The sequence below is a fragment of the Microchirus variegatus genome (assembly GCF_963457635.1).
Source record: "Microchirus variegatus genome assembly, chromosome: 15".
Lineage (NCBI taxonomy): Eukaryota > Metazoa > Chordata > Actinopteri > Pleuronectiformes > Soleidae > Microchirus > Microchirus variegatus.
This window is the reverse complement of record NC_139816.1, coordinates 25,452,147-25,469,481: the sequence shown is the minus strand read 5'-3', so window position 1 is coordinate 25,469,481 and position 17,335 is coordinate 25,452,147. Positions and strand designations below refer to the sequence as shown.

Below are 17,335 nucleotides of genomic sequence, written 5' to 3'. Positions count from 1 at the left end.
ACTGAATTTGACAAAGGGTATGGAAATTAATTTGCTCCAGAATTAAGGAATGATTCACGTCTTGCTAAAATGAAGAAAGCCTGTCTGTTTGTCACGGAAAGCCTTGGAACAGCAACATGTTTGTCACAAGACGATCCAAGCAAAACGGGTTGCAAGAGGAGAAGGAATGTAGGATATGTGTGGCACTGAGAGCCACTGAGGCCTGACAGGTCAAAATCAAATTTATTGACAATTGTTCTGTTTTGAATTTCCCTGAAATGAGAGCAGAGTGGTGGCAATTTCTTGTTGTGTTTTCTGCAGAAGAACTTTGTGTATCCAAGGGGATGGAATTAAAGTTTCCCTGCTTAAGACTCATGCACACACGCACCTCATAACGACGTGCACCAGGCCGTGACTGGACAACTGCCAGAGATGAGAATGATAACTTACATTCACACACACACACACAATCACATAGTTGTACCCACGTCCGCACTAACTTTTTGAGTGAAACAGGAACATGAAAAAAAGTTTAGGAAAAAAAGATGAGCATATGTAACCGAGTAAACACAAGCTGTGACTACGCACACACACACAATTGCTTAGACGTCGCCAGTAATCCTGCAAGCCCATTTTCCAGTGTGATTCTATCTTACAGCCACGTAGAAAATCCAGCATCACGTAGACGGTGCCTGGTGTTTCAAACTGCCCACATGGACACTAATATCCTGTGAACTGCTGTGACCCTGCATCTGTAAAAGAAATGGCTTGCGACTGTTAAAGAAAAAAGTACAGTGTAGTAAAGCAAATGTTTTCGAAAAAAAACAAAAAAACATGACAGATGACTCAAAAACACTCGAGTCGTGTATTTGCCAATGGACGTCTGAAAGAGAAGACGCCTGAGAACAACACAAGCATCAGGCCCCGCAGGCGTCATGTGTAGGCGATCAGCAGGATGTCAACGAAGAGAAGAATAAAATATAAGTGCCATTTTCTCTCCAGTGAGTCTTCATTTTTTACCGGGAAAGAGAACAAGACACGCAGAGGAATCACCTGTTGTAAGGTCCCACTGCATTATGGGTCATTGCCTACAGCAGGTCAGCTGACCGCTATAGAGCCATTCAGAGCTTCCCAGTAAAGATCTTCTCCCTTTAGTCTAATGGAGATGACATCTACGGAATTAACCAGGCATGGCAGCTGAGGATTAAGTAACTATTACGCCCTCGGCTCAATGCCGTGCGCTGTGGTTTCAAGCTGTAACACACACAGACCCGTTCGTGGGCACCAAATGTGGGAAGCATTACTAGCTCTCTCAGACTCATTATGTGTGCCCATTACTGTCTTGGTTGGATGGGATGAGGAAGGCTCATGGTCCCAGAGGGAGATGGAGGACGCTTTGTACACTGTCAGCTATTATTACTTCAACAATGAATACAAGGAAGAGAAGTGTTACTGCTCATAATGACAAAAACACAAAAGGCCACGGAAGATTGCTTTAGTGCTTGATTTATTTCCAATTTGTAATTAAAGAAATGTGCCTGCATAATACAAGGAAGCATGCTAGACTGTCATATCCAAATATGCTTGGATTTCTAGAGAGTGAAGATTATTGCAAAGACAGGGATTGAACCATGTCACTGCTTCTCAACGTAATGTAGTACAAAACGCCTCCAGGAGTCAGGAAGGTTTGCGACAAGTGTAGAGGAATACGATGAAGACAGCCTAAATGAGGAGAGGACAGGAATTAGAGAAGGAGATTAATTGAGAAAGAAACTAGGGGAAAGGAGAAGACTCAGGAGAGGAATGGAGATTGTGGGGGGTGAATCTGGAGAGGTAAGGAATTGGGAAAGTTGAAGAAACAGGAGAGAAGAGGAGAGCAAGTGGGCGAGGAATCTGGAGATGCAAGCAAATGAAGAGAAGGAAGAGGATATATCCAGACAAACATGCATGTGTCCTTCAGATGCTCCCTCCACACAGCTGCTACGAGGCATCTGTGAAAATGGTTATGCTACAGTAGTAAAGTGGACTCTGTGGCTGATCTAGGGATATTTGATTGTATAAAGTGTCTAAATGTTTCCGGCAGTGGCGTACATACAGAGTACCTGCTCCAACTGGGGTTCAGCCAGCTGCAATGTACATCACTCATCTGGTAATAAATGCAATCAATGCCAAAGGTGAGGTTTGTTGGTGCGACATTTGAAATATGTACATGCAGCAGGTCACAGCAGTGAACTCATTAAAGTGTTATCTGAGGAGAACACATTCTGGGAGTACTTTCCATGGCCATTGCACTGAGCAGTTGGGAAGTGGCTCCTAATCCAAGTGTTACAGGCTTATACTGTAGCACTGTAGGCCTCTGGCTGCAAGAAGTCCATTTATGTCGAGTGCTATTTGTTTTTCTCCAACGTTTTATCCCAGAGCTCTTTGGTTCTCAGGAATGTCCCGTCTCAAAACGATGCCTGATGCCTTATGTGTAGCTTACCTTTACTTCCACTGGAGTCCTTGAAGCCACTATCAAGATGTCAAAAGGGGCCAAAGCAATTGGGCTAAATGCCTGCTTTCCTGTTTGTCTCATTAGTCTGATGTTCAGAGAAGATGCTCTACACCAAAGTCACGGTCAACTCCACATCCCCTTTTCCTGCTCTTAAAAACGACTGAAATGATTGGCTTCCGAGGCTGATAAAAGCACACCTGTCAAGCCACTGTATGTACCTGTTTTGATAAAAAACATATGTTGGATTTCCATTAAAATGCCTATCATTTCAGTCTTTCAAAGTAAAGTCCCCTCTCTGTTTGGCCCCGGACTGGAAACTCAAAAAACTCAATCATTCCAATGTATTGGCCCCTGCACATCCACAACTACTGAACTTGGAGCCTGATGAACTCATCCAATTATTTTAAATTGAGCATTTTTGTTTCACTTTTTGCATAATTTGGCAGAGTTCCTACACATTTTCCATTTCAAAATTCCATACTTTTCCGGACTCATATTTCTAGACTTCTCTGAGGATTTTTCAGTCAATATTAAACTTCTGAATATCAATTTTTAGATGCTTATTGTGTGACAATGGAAAATAATAAATAAATGAGAATCGCAGTCAGTAACCATGGTAACTCGACATCATTCTACAGCCAGCTTGATTATTTTTATATCATCTACAGGTAGGCTATGTTGCGTTAGTAATATATGACTTTTGGAATTATAATGAGCAGTGATATGAAACTATATCTATACATTTATATCACAGTGAAGGTGTATGGACCGTCTTCTGGTTATAATATAAGCACTGAAGGAACACTGGGATACGATGCATATTCAACAAAAAGAAATGCTCAGTGTCCAAACTGGTGTTTAATGCTTTCTAGAAACAATTGGTAAGAAGGCATCATGGGACACAGTTTTCCTTCCTTTCAGTCTCTAGTCTGCTGGCTTTAAATTCATGCACAGGAATCTGCTCGCCCCCGAGTAGCGCTTGAGGATCACTTTTGGCTACAGACCTTACAGACGTTGCATCACTGAGAGAGGCATGAAGGGAAAACAAACCCTGAAATAAGGACAACAACTGTGTACCCCCTCCCACCGCCTCCATCGTTTCCACATGCAACCTCAGTAGCATTGCAAAAGCATCTGTAAGTTCTAGGATTTCAAACTTTTAGGGTCGGGCCAACATTAAATCATACAACCACATCCAACAGGCAGAAAAGCCATGCAGCAAGTACTCCCATAGACAAGATGTTATTATAACTCACAATTTTTTTCTTCTCCTTCTAGGGTTCTCTCATTTCAGTAAAACCTCGTTCTGGCCTGCTGGAGTCCAAAAATGCTGCTGACCCGCTAGAGTTCTGGACGTTGTTGGGTAGCAAGAAGGAAGAGGAGAGGCTGAGGTCATTGACCCACCGGTGCAGGCAGGGTGACAGTAAGGGCAAGTCTGATGGGGACAGAAAGGAGTGGAAAAAACAAACTGGCATTTGGCATAGTTCAGCCTTGGGAAGTGACCCTGACTGAGCTTGGCAGTCATGGTTCAGACTTTGTATTTATAAACTTGTGTGTGTGCTAACTATCCTGTGAACTGTGGAGAGAGAGAGAAAAGAGACTTGTGGGACGAGTTCATCTCCTAATCTCAATCTCATCTGAATAAAAACCAAACGGGGGAGAGAATGAGGGAGACAGAGAGGAAGAAAAGGAGAATTGCGTTTGAGCCAGTTAAGCTGGCCTGAGGTCCTCTGGAGGGACAATACCTTATGATTTGTCAGGGAAATGACAGTGGTAATAAAAATATGATGGGGAACATTTTCTGTACAAATCACAGAATTGGAAGCAGTTCTCTGGAAAGGGCCATTGAACCAAAGCAAGCCACAGTAATTGTCATTAAGTTTGACTGGGACCACATCAACAAGGCTGGTCCTCGTCTGGAGTTCCAGAACAAAGCCAGGAAAACGAGCCGTCCTTCTAACCCAAATCCATCCAGAACCACTCTCAAAGATGTCTTCAGACCCACAGCAGAGCCAGAGCAGGATAACTACTACATTCTGCGGACCTATGAACAGATCCGCCAGTGCACCCATGTTGTCAGCAAACAGGCAGAAATAGCAAAACGTAGGCTAGTGTTACACCACAGAATTACACTGTGTTTTCACGTTGGAGTCCAAGCTGAATCAGTTGTACTGAAAACACTTGAGGATTTAGAGGAATACGTCAAGCACATTATGAAAATGAGATACCTGTTTTTCTGTGAAGCATGTCACACACAATAAAGGTCAATATATGAAGGGAATGGCTGTACAGTTGTGTGTGTGTGGGGGGGGCACATGGACATTTAACACGAAGATAACTACTGTCATGAAACTGCTACATTTGGTGGAAAGGGAAGAGGAGAGAAGGGAAGACAAGAAGATAGTATCTCTCACCTAGGTGAAATCCGCTAATATACTCAGCATCCTCTGGTGATGAGAAAGGAAAGAAAGGAAAAGCCAGAAGAGAGGCACAATATAATGTTAAACAAATGAGCAGGACATGGCAGAGGCTGGTACCTACCCGTTTTGCACCACACTGGGAATGTAAACCGATAAAAATACATTAAATAATAAACACAACTTAATAGTAAGTTTCCAGAGAAACAGTCACTGATGTAGTGGTAAGAACAGTACTTAACTAAAGTGTTCTTTCTTTTTTATCCTAAATATAAACAATTTACTATTTACTAGCAATATTTAGGGCACCCAACTTTTGAGTAAATCCCAACTCTTCATATAAAATTCCATATGAACTGAAATTGGATTTGTAGTCCACCACATCACTGGCCATTGCTTTGGATGTTCTTTTCTTTTTCTTTTTCTGAATAAATTATTTTTGAAAAGTCAGTCCATCAGGTGAAAAGGTGTGAAGGAATGATTCTCCAGATGATGTTCACTCTCGTGAAAATGGCACGTTAGAGGATGGAGAGCAGAGGTGAGAGGTAGACCTTTCATGACACACAAGTCACGGTTAATGGTTTTACCATTTGTGTATTGTAACACTATAAAGGCCTATCCAATGGGAGATGTGTGACAAGTAGTACCTTCAATCTCCTCAGCTGTGAGTGCAACAGGAATGGAAATGAGTCACGGTTAGTGGAAATGTTTGTCAAAAAGTAAGTTGAGGATGAGATGAGAGAATAAGAAGAAGAAGAAACCTACCAAACTCTACCGTCACATCATCTTAGAAAAGCAAGACAAAGAAAAAAGAGAGTTATGAGCTTGAAGAAACATTATAAACGTGTAATGTGTCTGTGTATAGTATGCAAACTTCAACATTAACAACAGTTATTATTGTTTCTACAGATATCACGACTACATTAATAATCTAGTAGAGGGCAGAATACTATTTTCAAATACTATTACTATTAGGAGTTTCAGCCAAATCTCATGGTCTTCATCACAGACTGGAGAGCTCAAACCAAATCCAGGTTAATGTTATGAAAAGTGAACAAAAAACATCTGCTGATGAAGGCCATGTAAGGCTGTTTGGGGAAAACAACAAAGGACCTTGGGTTCTTTTTTTTTTTCTAAGTCTTATTACGACAATGAACCTTCACACTAAATTCATATTTCTACCTTTTCTGGTTTGATGCACACAATGTTTTATAATCATTTTTACCTAGTGAGACAGTGTTAGCGATACGTGTCTGTGGTGCAACCTGTAAAACTTCACAGAGAGAAAAAAACATTTGAATTCAAAAGCTCCAAAGGGCAACCAGAAATGTTTTATACATTTTGAGCAAACATTTTTCAATTTCAGAGTAAAATCATAATGTGTACGCCTGTTACTGTCTTTTACTATGTCATGAATCAATCACCTTCCTTAATCATGTGATGTTTCAATTAGCAGATAATATTTGATCAGCCTGTGGATGAACACTGTCACCCACGTCTACTCTACTCTACATTATTCGGCTGATCTGGACTTATTTTCTATGTAATCCTGCTCGTCTCCCATTTCCATGTTGCACTTGGAAGTTAAGATAATCAAGTGTTCTCTGAGCAAATGTGATTAACTCACAATGATCTCCAGCTACAACAACCTTGTGTCCATAGACTTCACATCCAAAGATACGTCATCTGTTGCATCACTCTTTATGTGTCTGAAATCTCATATTTCACTGGAGATAAAGTCACATTTCATTGTTTAAGCTCACTGGTATCTGCCATTGTTGGTAATGATGAGTCAAGGTCAGAGTGTCATTTGGGACCAACTTGTTTTTGTTTTTCCCATCACTTTGATCTTATTTATATCTCTTACACAACCAAACAACAATTTAAAGGTGCCATGTGTAAGAATGTGGCCAAAAACGGTTACTACATTCAAATTCAAAATACAGAGGTCTTTTTGGTTCCGTTTTCTGACGTAACTGGCAACCCGTGGTTGCTCGGCAGTTGAGACTCTACCGACTGCAATGATTGCTAGACGGCGGTAGGTGGCGCCACATGCCAAAACATGATTTTAAAACATAAACATGATTTGCAGTCTGCAAAATATTTTTTTTAATGCAAATATTTTGTCTGTACTGTTGTTGTTGGTGAGTTCAGTTTGTTATATGAACATTATTCCTGAGTCTCTGTGACATATTAGGAGGATTTTATGGCCAGTTGCTTTAGATTCATTACATAATGCACCTTTAACTTGGTGAGTCTGTTTGGGTCAGAGTGCTGTTAACATTTGGAGGCACTTATAGATGCTTCCCCCCCCCTCATATGTTCCCATTTGAGCCAAAAAGGGTTAAATCAAAACATACATGACACCATATAACACACAATGGGTTTCACTGTTTCACACTGTGTTCATTTCCCAGAACGTGCTGCAGCTCAAGGAGATGTTGCATCAAGGAGATGTTAACAGCGAGCCAAAACAGCAGTCAGGATCAATCACGACAAAGGTTGCTTCATGCAAGAAAAGTCTGGCCTGAGAGCGGTGATTGTTTTGATGTTAATGTGTCTTGCCTTTATCTGACATCTTGTTTCACATGTTAGTGTTCACGGCAGTGTTCCCACTGATGTTGCCCTCCTCCTGTTGTGATGTGACGTTTTAAGTTGAACCAGCACATAATCCAACATTTGAGAAGGAAGAGAAGATGCTCACGAGACAGAAAGAAAACTTAAAAGAGGGAAAAAATGTGGACAATATGTCAATGATAAAGCTATCTGAACTCTTCCAAATGCTGACCTGATATCACTAAGGAAGGCTTTCATCTAGTGCCTATCTGCCCAAGAGAATGTTCGCATTGCCCAATGGCCTTGTAGCTTTGTATACCAACATTCCCAGTCTAATGAAACACCGTGTGATAACGCTGCAGAATGTAAATCAGTAGGGCACCGTCTAGCTCTGAATTCTTAAATGTTGAGAGCAAAACATTTGTCCTTTCTTTTGTGAGAGTAGAACATGCTTGCCTGCCTGCCTGCCTGCCTGCCCAGGGGCTGACAACGAACTGAAGTCATGATTTGAAGTCGGTATACACAGTATGTGAACGGCCAGGCCTGCAGTGAAGCCTATCATTTCCTAAGCACGGGCAGCCAATTTTCACAGACATGATGCAGTCAACCAATCTACCAACAGTTAGCTTACAGGATGCTTCATGGCGGACAACCCCCCCTGGAAAGGACACACACTTAGAGATATATCACATGTCACACACATACCAGAGATTCACCACAGAGGATGACACAAGGGGTGAGATGAGGGTAGTGTTGGAAAAAGGAAAAGATGGACGGCCAAGAGAGAAAGATGAGCACATGTTGTGTTTGTTAGAGAATATCGGTATTCTTACAGTTGAGGTCTTCTTTTGTACTTTTGGATGCTGTTTGAAGATAACTTTATCCTCATTTATACTCGGCCTGGAAACATGGTCGCGAGAGATTTGTTTGTTATGCAAGTAAACAATGTGTGCACAATGACAGTGAGCACAGTGGGTCCAAGATAAAACAGAGTCAGTCTGTAAACTGTGCTTTTGTTCGTCTTTCTCCTATGCGTAAATTTGGTAATAGGTTGGATAATGCAGTTAGGGACTAAAATGATCTATGGCTGAGGTTGGATGGTTGGCCACGATTAAATCCATCCTTTTCATTCTGCTTACCACTACTAGAGTGTTAATGATAACCAAATTGGACAATTTAAGACATGTGTGTCATGCAATCCATTACAGTCTTATAATTTTAAAAAAATACCTTCATTTTGTTTGATCCTATCCTATTATACTTGGCGTTTGAGCTTGTTGGATTAAATTTGGGGACTGCACGGCTGCACGAAACACATTTAAGTTCTATGCATACATGTGAAGAACAGAATAGGGAATGGCCACGAGTCAGCTCTCTGTAAATAGTCCAAAGAATGGGCTGATGTCACCCTCACTGTTAGCCAGCCTTTTTATTGAAGGGACTGGTCACTGTCACATTCTTTTTCTCTTTTGTTATCTACATCTGATCATCTATTTTTATGAATCAACATGAGAGCGATTGATTTTTCCAGATGACACAGAATGAGATCTTTGTCATGAATGTTTTTGGCGCTGAAAGGCTGAGCTGATTACTGGATGTCCGGAAGAGGAAAGGAATGAAAGACAGAGCAGAGCTGGTCTACATTATAAGGCTATTTTTAAACATTTTTTAAATGTTATGAGTAATTCAGCACTGCGATACTGGCAATAAACCACTATGTAGGGATTTTGAAGGGAAAAGAATAACAGCTTGATCTTTAAAACTTGAAAGATGGTCTCTGTGGGGTTATCTGGCCCTAACCTTTGAAAATAAAATGTAACTTTTTGCCTACACCCATTATATTTCTAAATCGACTCCTGTGTCTGTAAGTGTTTAAACAATGAAATGGACAGCTAAATTGAACACAGGGCTAAGTTCAGGGCCAGTTACGTCCAATCTTGGGTCCCATTTTGAAATGGTTCATTCGCTCAATGAAAAAAGAGAGACAGAGAGAAAGAGAGAGAAACTTAGAGGAATAGTGCCAAAATGTAAAGAGAGAGACAGAGAGAGACCCCAAGGTGAGCGATAAGTGTGTCCACGTGTTTGGCAGACTACAAACCAAAGCAAACAATCAGACAGTGGAGAAGTTTGCATGTCAGACAGAGGAACAGGCTGTAAGAAAGCCCAAAGAGCTGTCAGGATGTTCAGAAGATGCAGATGGGGAAGCTGGTACAGAGCCAGGTATCAGTTGTAGGGAACTGGGGGCAAAAAGGGACGAGGCAGGTATGCCGGGTTGACCTGAAGGGAGGTAAAAATAGTCTCTGCCAAACAATAATTGGGTTTAACAGTGACTCTCTAACTGTGCTTTAAACAGTTTCATAACCGAGGAATGCATCTACGAAAAGTGGCAAAAGCAACAGTCAGGAAAGGGATTATTTATATCTTGCAAATGTCAGGCGTAAACGGACACGGTTAGGCAATGCTTGCCGTAGCCCCTCGCCAAGACCAATATTGTTCCAGCCGACGGAGCTCCCGGGCTGGAAAGAGAGAGAGAGAGAGAAAGAGAGCGAGAGAGAGAGAAAGAAAGGGACCCCCCTCCTCAATCACCACCTCTTTTCTCCACTTGGTAACAGTGGGGTCTCTACGGTATCCTTCAATTAGGTTGTAGTTTATGGCCCCAGGGCCGAGCTTGGCCAGCGTCTATGGGGCCAGGATCCAAATTTTGTTTCCCTCCATCTTGATTTAGCCACCACTGCTCCACCAGTCCACATTTGCTACTGAATGTGACCCCCTCTGCTCCGTCTTTCTCCATCTATCCTCCCTTTAGGCCATCAAGCTTTTATTCACTCTAACTGTTGCTTAAACTGTTGCCTCTGCAAGAACATTAAGTGAGCTGCTATCATTCTCCAGTTAATCAGCAAATACTGGAAGCATCACGTCAAGGGACTGCCAACTACTTCGACACACATTAGCAGGGAAATATTACTGCACCTCAAAAGGTGACTTATATTCCTTTGGTATGAGCTGCAGTAGAATCGGCTTCATTTTACACCTGCCCACTGTGCGTAAGGGAAGCAGAGGGGGGGTAGACTTCACAAATCCCATTACTCATAAAAGGAACTGTGCCATGAAATGAAATAGTAAGAGAACCTTACAGCACTGTCTGTTTAAAACTATTTAGCAGGCTATTTTTGGCGATCCTGCACCATGTATGCCAGTATGCGGTTGAACATGACCAGGAAATGACAACATTCATAACTCAACTGAGGCTTTCAATCTAATGCTAAGTTTAGAGGTGGTCAGTGTAGCTCTGTCAGTTATTTCAAAGCTACATATTGAAATACTCACATTACATTAAGGGCTCACTGCCATGTTGAGGGAAGCAAGAAGTCAAATGGACATGAAAGTGGTAATCTACAGTGAAAAATATGGCCAATAAGAAAAAAAGGTTTTGGTTCAATGGGGTCATTGTGAGACCAGAACAGGCCTATAAAGCCCAGTACAAGCACTATATTTCTGAGTTTATGTTTGGGAAATGCAGAATGAAAGGAAGGAGACAAGATGTTCACTGCAGAGGAAAGCCAGTGTGTTATTTAAGACTATATATATGTGTGATTGACAGCAAGCAGAGTGATTGAAACAAACTATGGGAAGGGATGCGAGGATGGAGAAGAGGAAAAGTCAGAGACTAAATGGTAAGACGTTACACTGTGTGTATTTATAACTTTTACTGTGACAAAGGGATTATGTCTGTTATATTACTCTGCTATTAAAGCTGCACTAGACAAACTTTCCTTTTATTGTTCTTGTTCAAAGATCTTTGGTCAGTGTAGGGCGGGCTGACCCACACTTTCTGTGTGATTTACAGAAAATACTAACCTAGGTTCCTCCTCAGACAGGCTGAAGCAGCTGCACAGTACTGCACAGTCACAATGCCAGCTGGATGGCCTGTCTTTCATTCATTTCATTTGTGCAGTACAGCTCATCATAAAGCAAATGACAGCCATTTGTGAGAGACCTCCAACAAAATGCAACCATGGGTCGTATGCAAAAATTACGACCCATCGGTACATTTTTAAAATAGGCGCCCCCTAGCAGTAATATAAATAACAGCAATCTGTTTCCTTGGGTGTGTCATCATCAAGTAGCTTCTATGATGTTTCAAGGGTTAGGGTTTGTTTGCTGAGTGGTTAAAGTATTGTACTTTGGTGTGATCGACGCAGATTCGACTGCCACGTTATGACACACACATTTTTTTCTATGTCATTGTCTGAAACTTATTGCCTAGCAATGTCTTTTTTTTAGCACTAACACTCTGAAACTAAGTGTGGCATAAACAGCAGCCACAACCAAGTGCAGTCGTTGCAATTGGAGTAGTGTGTCTGGTGTAAGAAATGCTTCCTTCCTTTAAGGGAACATTCCATAGTGCGGTGAGTCCTTGAAAAGAAGAAACGTGAATGCTTTTTACTCAGCAGCAGGACAAAGGATAATGGGTAAACGGCACTCTTTAAAATTATTGTTACTATTTCTGGGAGTAACTAAACCCCTGGTCTGAGACTGACTCCGCCCAATGCCTGATTTTGAAAATCGACAAAAAGTGGGAGGGGATTTATCGGGGAGGGGAAGGAGGGGTGATCGAGTGACACCAATTGCAAATTGCTGCAGCTTGCTGTGTTTTTTCCCGTGGCAGCTTAGAGCTGCATTCAGCTTGAGACACACGTATTTCAATAAGTTCACACACTCACACGCCACAATTAGTAATCTATGAATCGATAATGTGAAGGCAGCTTGCTCTGCGTAGCTCATTCATACAGTTGTCTTGAATTAGCGACCTATCAGCCAATCAGAAAATAGCACTCACTATTGACAGGTAAATACACTGGTTGCAGAATGGACGCGCTGCGGAAAATGTAAATGTAATGGGAGGTGTTTATCCAGAGAATACTTTACACAAAATACCAAGAGTTGGACCTGGATCACTGTATAATATTACTAGATAAACTTATAGTTTTACCCCGTTTAGGGGTTAAATTACTGTATCAAATACTGCAAACACTGAGTCTAATTTCTATACATGACCCAAAACGCAGGATCTGAAGGCCCCAGATATTTTTTTCTGCTGCTGCCCTTTTAATGTGTAACATGGCATAACTTCAAACTCGTCATTATACAGCAATCAGCCATCTTTGATTTATAAGGGTAATTTAACTATAATCCCTCAGTTTCCTGATCACCTACGTCCAGGCTTGTAATAGCACATTTCTACAAAGTACTCCAACTGATGTGCTCACCCTTAGCTCTGCTGTACTGGCAGGCCAGAGCAAGGATGAGGGTTACTCTACAGGCATGCAGTGATGCACATTAATGTGATCCACAGTGCAGCGCAGTACCTCTGTAAGTCTATTATCAGTTGATTAAATTGTCGTTAGGGTCTCTGTGATGTGAAGAGGTGACCTGGATGGGTAAGCTGGCTAGTGTTTCGGCTGGAAGGTGTAAATCATTAGAAAGGCTTTTCCAATGTGCAGACTCCCTCCCTTCACGTTAAACGTTAAACTTGACAACACATCAAGAAATGAAATGGAAAGGCAGGGTGGTAGTGGGAAGTCTGGCAAGAGGCTTGACAACACACTTGGAAAAAAGTAAGGTAAATCCAGACTCAGCACTTCCTCTGACGACAGGCGTGAAACACTGGACAGCAAAGTTAGGCAGTGTGTGTGTGTGAGTGCAGGAATGAGTTTTGACTAACATCCCTTACTTACACACTTGGTAGTTACTATCTCTTCCTCAGTATTATATTCTGTGTGATCTGAGGCATTACAGCAGATAATATTGCTTACATGATCGCTTGCTCGAGGTCCTCTGGAACGGTAGCGTGGCAACAGGTTGTCGCAGTGCAAATCTCCTGGAAGAATAGAGAAGAGGATTACAAGAAATTAGAAAAATAGGAAAATAGGTTTTCATGCCTGCACTGCAGGGAATAACAACCACTACACTTCAAAGAATCCACTCTTACGTATCCACCAGGTTCATTCTTTTAGGAGAAACAAGGAGAAGAAAAGATACAGTGATACAATCGAAATATTTGTGAAATGCACGTTCTCTCCCTTTTCTCTCCTCTCTCCTTCCCTTTGTGTGCATGTTTTCGTTCTTCTTGGGTGCTCAGAATGATGCCAACTGCCTCAGCACTGCTGAGCTCTGTGTTGCACTACGAGTGCAACCACCCAAGCCCACATTGATGTGCAATTTTCCGTCACCTTGCCGTCCAAAGTGGATCGGTACCAGCACTATCAATTCCTGTCATTATTCACTCCAGGCCAGAACTTGTGCAGAAACCCAGACTATTTTGGCAGTGTGAAGCAACAGTAACAGAGGAATAAAAACACATGTGACTGTGACAGCCGTAAAGACAGTTGGGACAGTCTTGTTCAGAAGAACAGCAAAGAGAGGAAGAGGTTGATGACATCGGGGTTGTATCTTACCTCTCCTGGAACTGTTTGGATGGGATTAAGCCCGCTCGAGGGTTAGCATCACCCTCAAATTTGGCCTGCCACCATGTTGCGTCATCTTGGCTCATGATCTGAAGGATGGAGCCCTTCTTGAAGGCAAGTCCAGCCTCCTTACATGGGATGGATTTGTCCTCTTTAGGGTCAAAGTCAAAGAGTGCCTTCACAAACATCTGTAAATAAAGCAACGCAGTGAGACTGAGAGAAATATAAAAAACTGAGGGCAGAAGAGGAAAAAGCAGTGATTTACTGTAAATTAATTTTCCCTCCATTTCATGTCGTGTGAACTCCAAGTCACCACTGCAAACACAGAAGGTGTTTCACCAACACTTTTTCTGGAAAGGTCACAGTAATCAGAAATTAAAACCCTCAAAGACCGGCCAATTAAATCCCTCGCCATGTTCTTCCATCAACACTTAACATGTACTGAGACTTGCGTCTCATGGTGAGACTGAACAAATACTGACTGAGTGAAAGACTCTTTTTTCCTATTGATTTACTTTCATCATAAACACAGGCTGAAATCAGTAGACTTTCTACACCAAGGAACAAACTAAGACTGTTGCTTTCTTTCTTTAAGGAATTGATCTAATATGCTTTGGCAGTGAGGGTGGGGTTCACCTCATCAAAACAAAGGAAGTCGGTTCTTATACGAGAAAAATCTCTTCTGCCAAAATATGTGGCAGTCTCTGATCTCTCATTTGAGATATAGAGTATGAGTCTGGAAAGGGTGTAGTCACCTCCCACTTTCAAAGGACGTGACAAACAGACATAAAAGAAAATGCCTCTGTACACCATTGGATGGAACTACACCCAATCAGACCACTTATCCAGATGACGCACGCAGAGCAAAAGAAAACAAGTAAACAAATGTGCATGTTGTGGTTTTCGAGGAGCAATAGCAATGTAGTAATGGCATTTAACGACATTTGCCAGGGGGAGATTGGAGGAAGTTGCTCAACATGGAAACAACAGCCAAATCAAAAGACAGCTGCCCTTCGGTGCACCATGTTGAATGTATACAAATGCTGCTAGATGTTGCTTCTCTGTCGTCATCGCATTAAGCCTGACTCTAGCACGCCAGAGTTTTGTGATTGGTTCCCTATTTTAGGAGATTCTGAAGCTAAAACAGCCTCCTTTCCAGATGTGTCTGCAGAGTGAAATCAGATCACTGGCAGATTGAGCTGGATTCACCCAGGCTAGGTTTTTGTGATCAAATCTGCATGTGATCGGATCACTCAGGTCGGATGTTAATACCTGGTCTGAATGGGGTCTTTGTTACACATGCATGGTTGGCTGCTCTGTGAACTGCCTTCTAAAACTGCTTTCTACCTTGAAGCTAAAAACAAGAATGGACGAGCCTCTCTCTGCTCCTGACAGATGAGCATGGTAGAAATGGCATATCGATACCTAAGTGGCTGAAAATGATGATGTGTTAGTTGGAGTGACAGTTAAACCACACTTAAAATGGATGGCTACAACATAAGCCTGGTCTTTTCCAAGAAGAAAGGTGAAAGTCTATAGTACGATGTTGCCTAAAGTTCAAGGTAATACCACATGGAGTTGAGCACTACTGGCCCATGACGCTTTATTGTGTTGAACAGTGTTTTACATAATATTTAGATAATATGCACCACTTATTCTGTCCTGTGCCTCTGTGGGATCTGCAACAGCCTTCCTTAGCTGAGCTCAGCTAACAATTCAAATAAACCTGTCACAGAATCGCCATCTTGGACCATCAGTGACAGTGGGTAAATTCTGAACTAGATTTCTCGATTTAAGGTCCCAAAAAGGGCCCGCTGAAATTGATTGTTTACTTCTCATTACAACTGTAGAGTACAGCTCCCCTCTGTACTTCTCCATGTACCAGTTTCTCACTGTGGCTCAAAAACAATGTTCTATGTCCAACAAAAATCCAAAAAAACATCATGCAAGAGCAGAGAACTTCACCTTGCCTTCTTTTTACGTCAACAAATGTAACCTAATCAACTTAACGATTAAGCCAGAGACAGAACCTACCTTTGGCTCCTTGGTTGGTGTCTCTGCCTTCATGGCAGGAACAACTTTAAAAGTAATAGCTCCTTGTGACTGGGCCTGAAATTTGGGAAAGACAAGACAGACACAGCTGGTTTGGTAGGTGGAAAAAGCAGTCATTCTCCTTTGAAAATATTTCACAAAACACCTTATCCAGTGAACAATGCATGTTTGATATTTCAACAATGGATGGTTTATTGGGACTGTATGATTCTGGCTGACGGATAGAGTATCATGTGTGGGGGTGTGGGGATGGGAGGAGGAGTGTTGAGAGCTACTGTCTGCTCTTGAGTTCTTTATGTCTGAGAAGGCCTCGAGACTTTAAAGCTGTTTTAACACATGAGACAATTGGGTCAGGGCATTTTGGCTTGAGTTTGAAGGTAGTAGGACACTTGCCCAATTGCTTGCAGTAGATTATATGTTCTGTTGCATTCTCACGTGAGCACACAATGACATGATATGCAGATTAGACTAGGGAGCGGGCAGGACAGTCCCCAGACCGACGTCTGCAGACATTTGATTTTACACAAACAGCCCTTCTAGATAATGTCCAGATAATGTCTGGACTTCGGCATGTCTAAAAGCAGCACAAGAGGCTCTCTCTTTCCTCAACAGGTGTCCCTCCTGGAACAATCTTGGCCCATGACACATTCAAATCCTGTGGCAAAGCCTGCTTTGAGGAACTACTGAGCATCCATCTAATCCAGGAGACTGTGACGCTCAACACATGCGGTCTGAAGCATGGGGAGGCCTTGTGGACAAAAAGCATTGTTTTGTTTTCAGCACAGTGATAGGAGGCACTGGAGTCCTGGATGAACTAGAGAGTTTTCCCCCCATCACTGAGTTAGTGCAGCTGGAACACATAGGGCAGCACATACTTACTGGGGTTTGAATACAATCAAACGGAGGCGTCTTACCAGAATACGAATGATTTCCCCTGGTTTTTTGTCATCAACAGGGATTCCATTCACCTCCTTCAGTTCATCCCCAACATGAATCAGTCCTACCATATAAAAACAAAAATGTCTGATTTCAACACCGTCTCTGATATTCCATTACATTCTAATATAAGTTAGCTACTGTGTAGTCGTCCAGTGCTTATGAAGCCTGGGGACGTGTACTCTACACCAGATTAATGTTTATCGTCATGATGGTGTTAGAGATTGGCTCCAGTGTGGAAATGCTGAAAAACACACTGGGCATAATGAATACAAACAATTAAACTAAAAATGTGGACTATATGGGCAGAACTTCTGAATCCATTCATTCGCTATTGCATGCTGGACATATTTTAGATGTATTCTAAATCACTCCATATGCCAGACTCATATAACTGAATACATCTGAGAGAGAGTAAAAGATTTGGAACTGAC

At 42.0% G+C, this 17,335-nt stretch overlaps 1 protein-coding gene across 1 annotated transcript in view; it reads right to left on the bottom strand.

Moving 5' to 3' along the window:
• mpp7a (MAGUK p55 scaffold protein 7a) overlaps window positions 1-17,335 on the bottom strand; it is a gene marked incomplete at its 3' end in the record, with an annotated part of 145,049 nt that overhangs the window by 25,853 nt on the left and 101,861 nt on the right. Inside the window, exons 8-14 of the mRNA XM_083901285.1 lie at window positions 16,880-16,965; window positions 15,948-16,022; window positions 13,905-14,101; window positions 13,263-13,327; window positions 5,656-5,676; window positions 5,538-5,552; window positions 4,888-4,920 (exon numbers count right to left, since the gene is read on the bottom strand). Coding sequence (XP_083757411.1) covers window positions 4,888-4,920; window positions 5,538-5,552; window positions 5,656-5,676; window positions 13,263-13,327; window positions 13,905-14,101; window positions 15,948-16,022; window positions 16,880-16,965 — 492 coding nt within the window. The remainder of the gene's footprint in view (window positions 1-4,887; window positions 4,921-5,537; window positions 5,553-5,655; window positions 5,677-13,262; window positions 13,328-13,904; window positions 14,102-15,947; window positions 16,023-16,879; window positions 16,966-17,335) is intronic.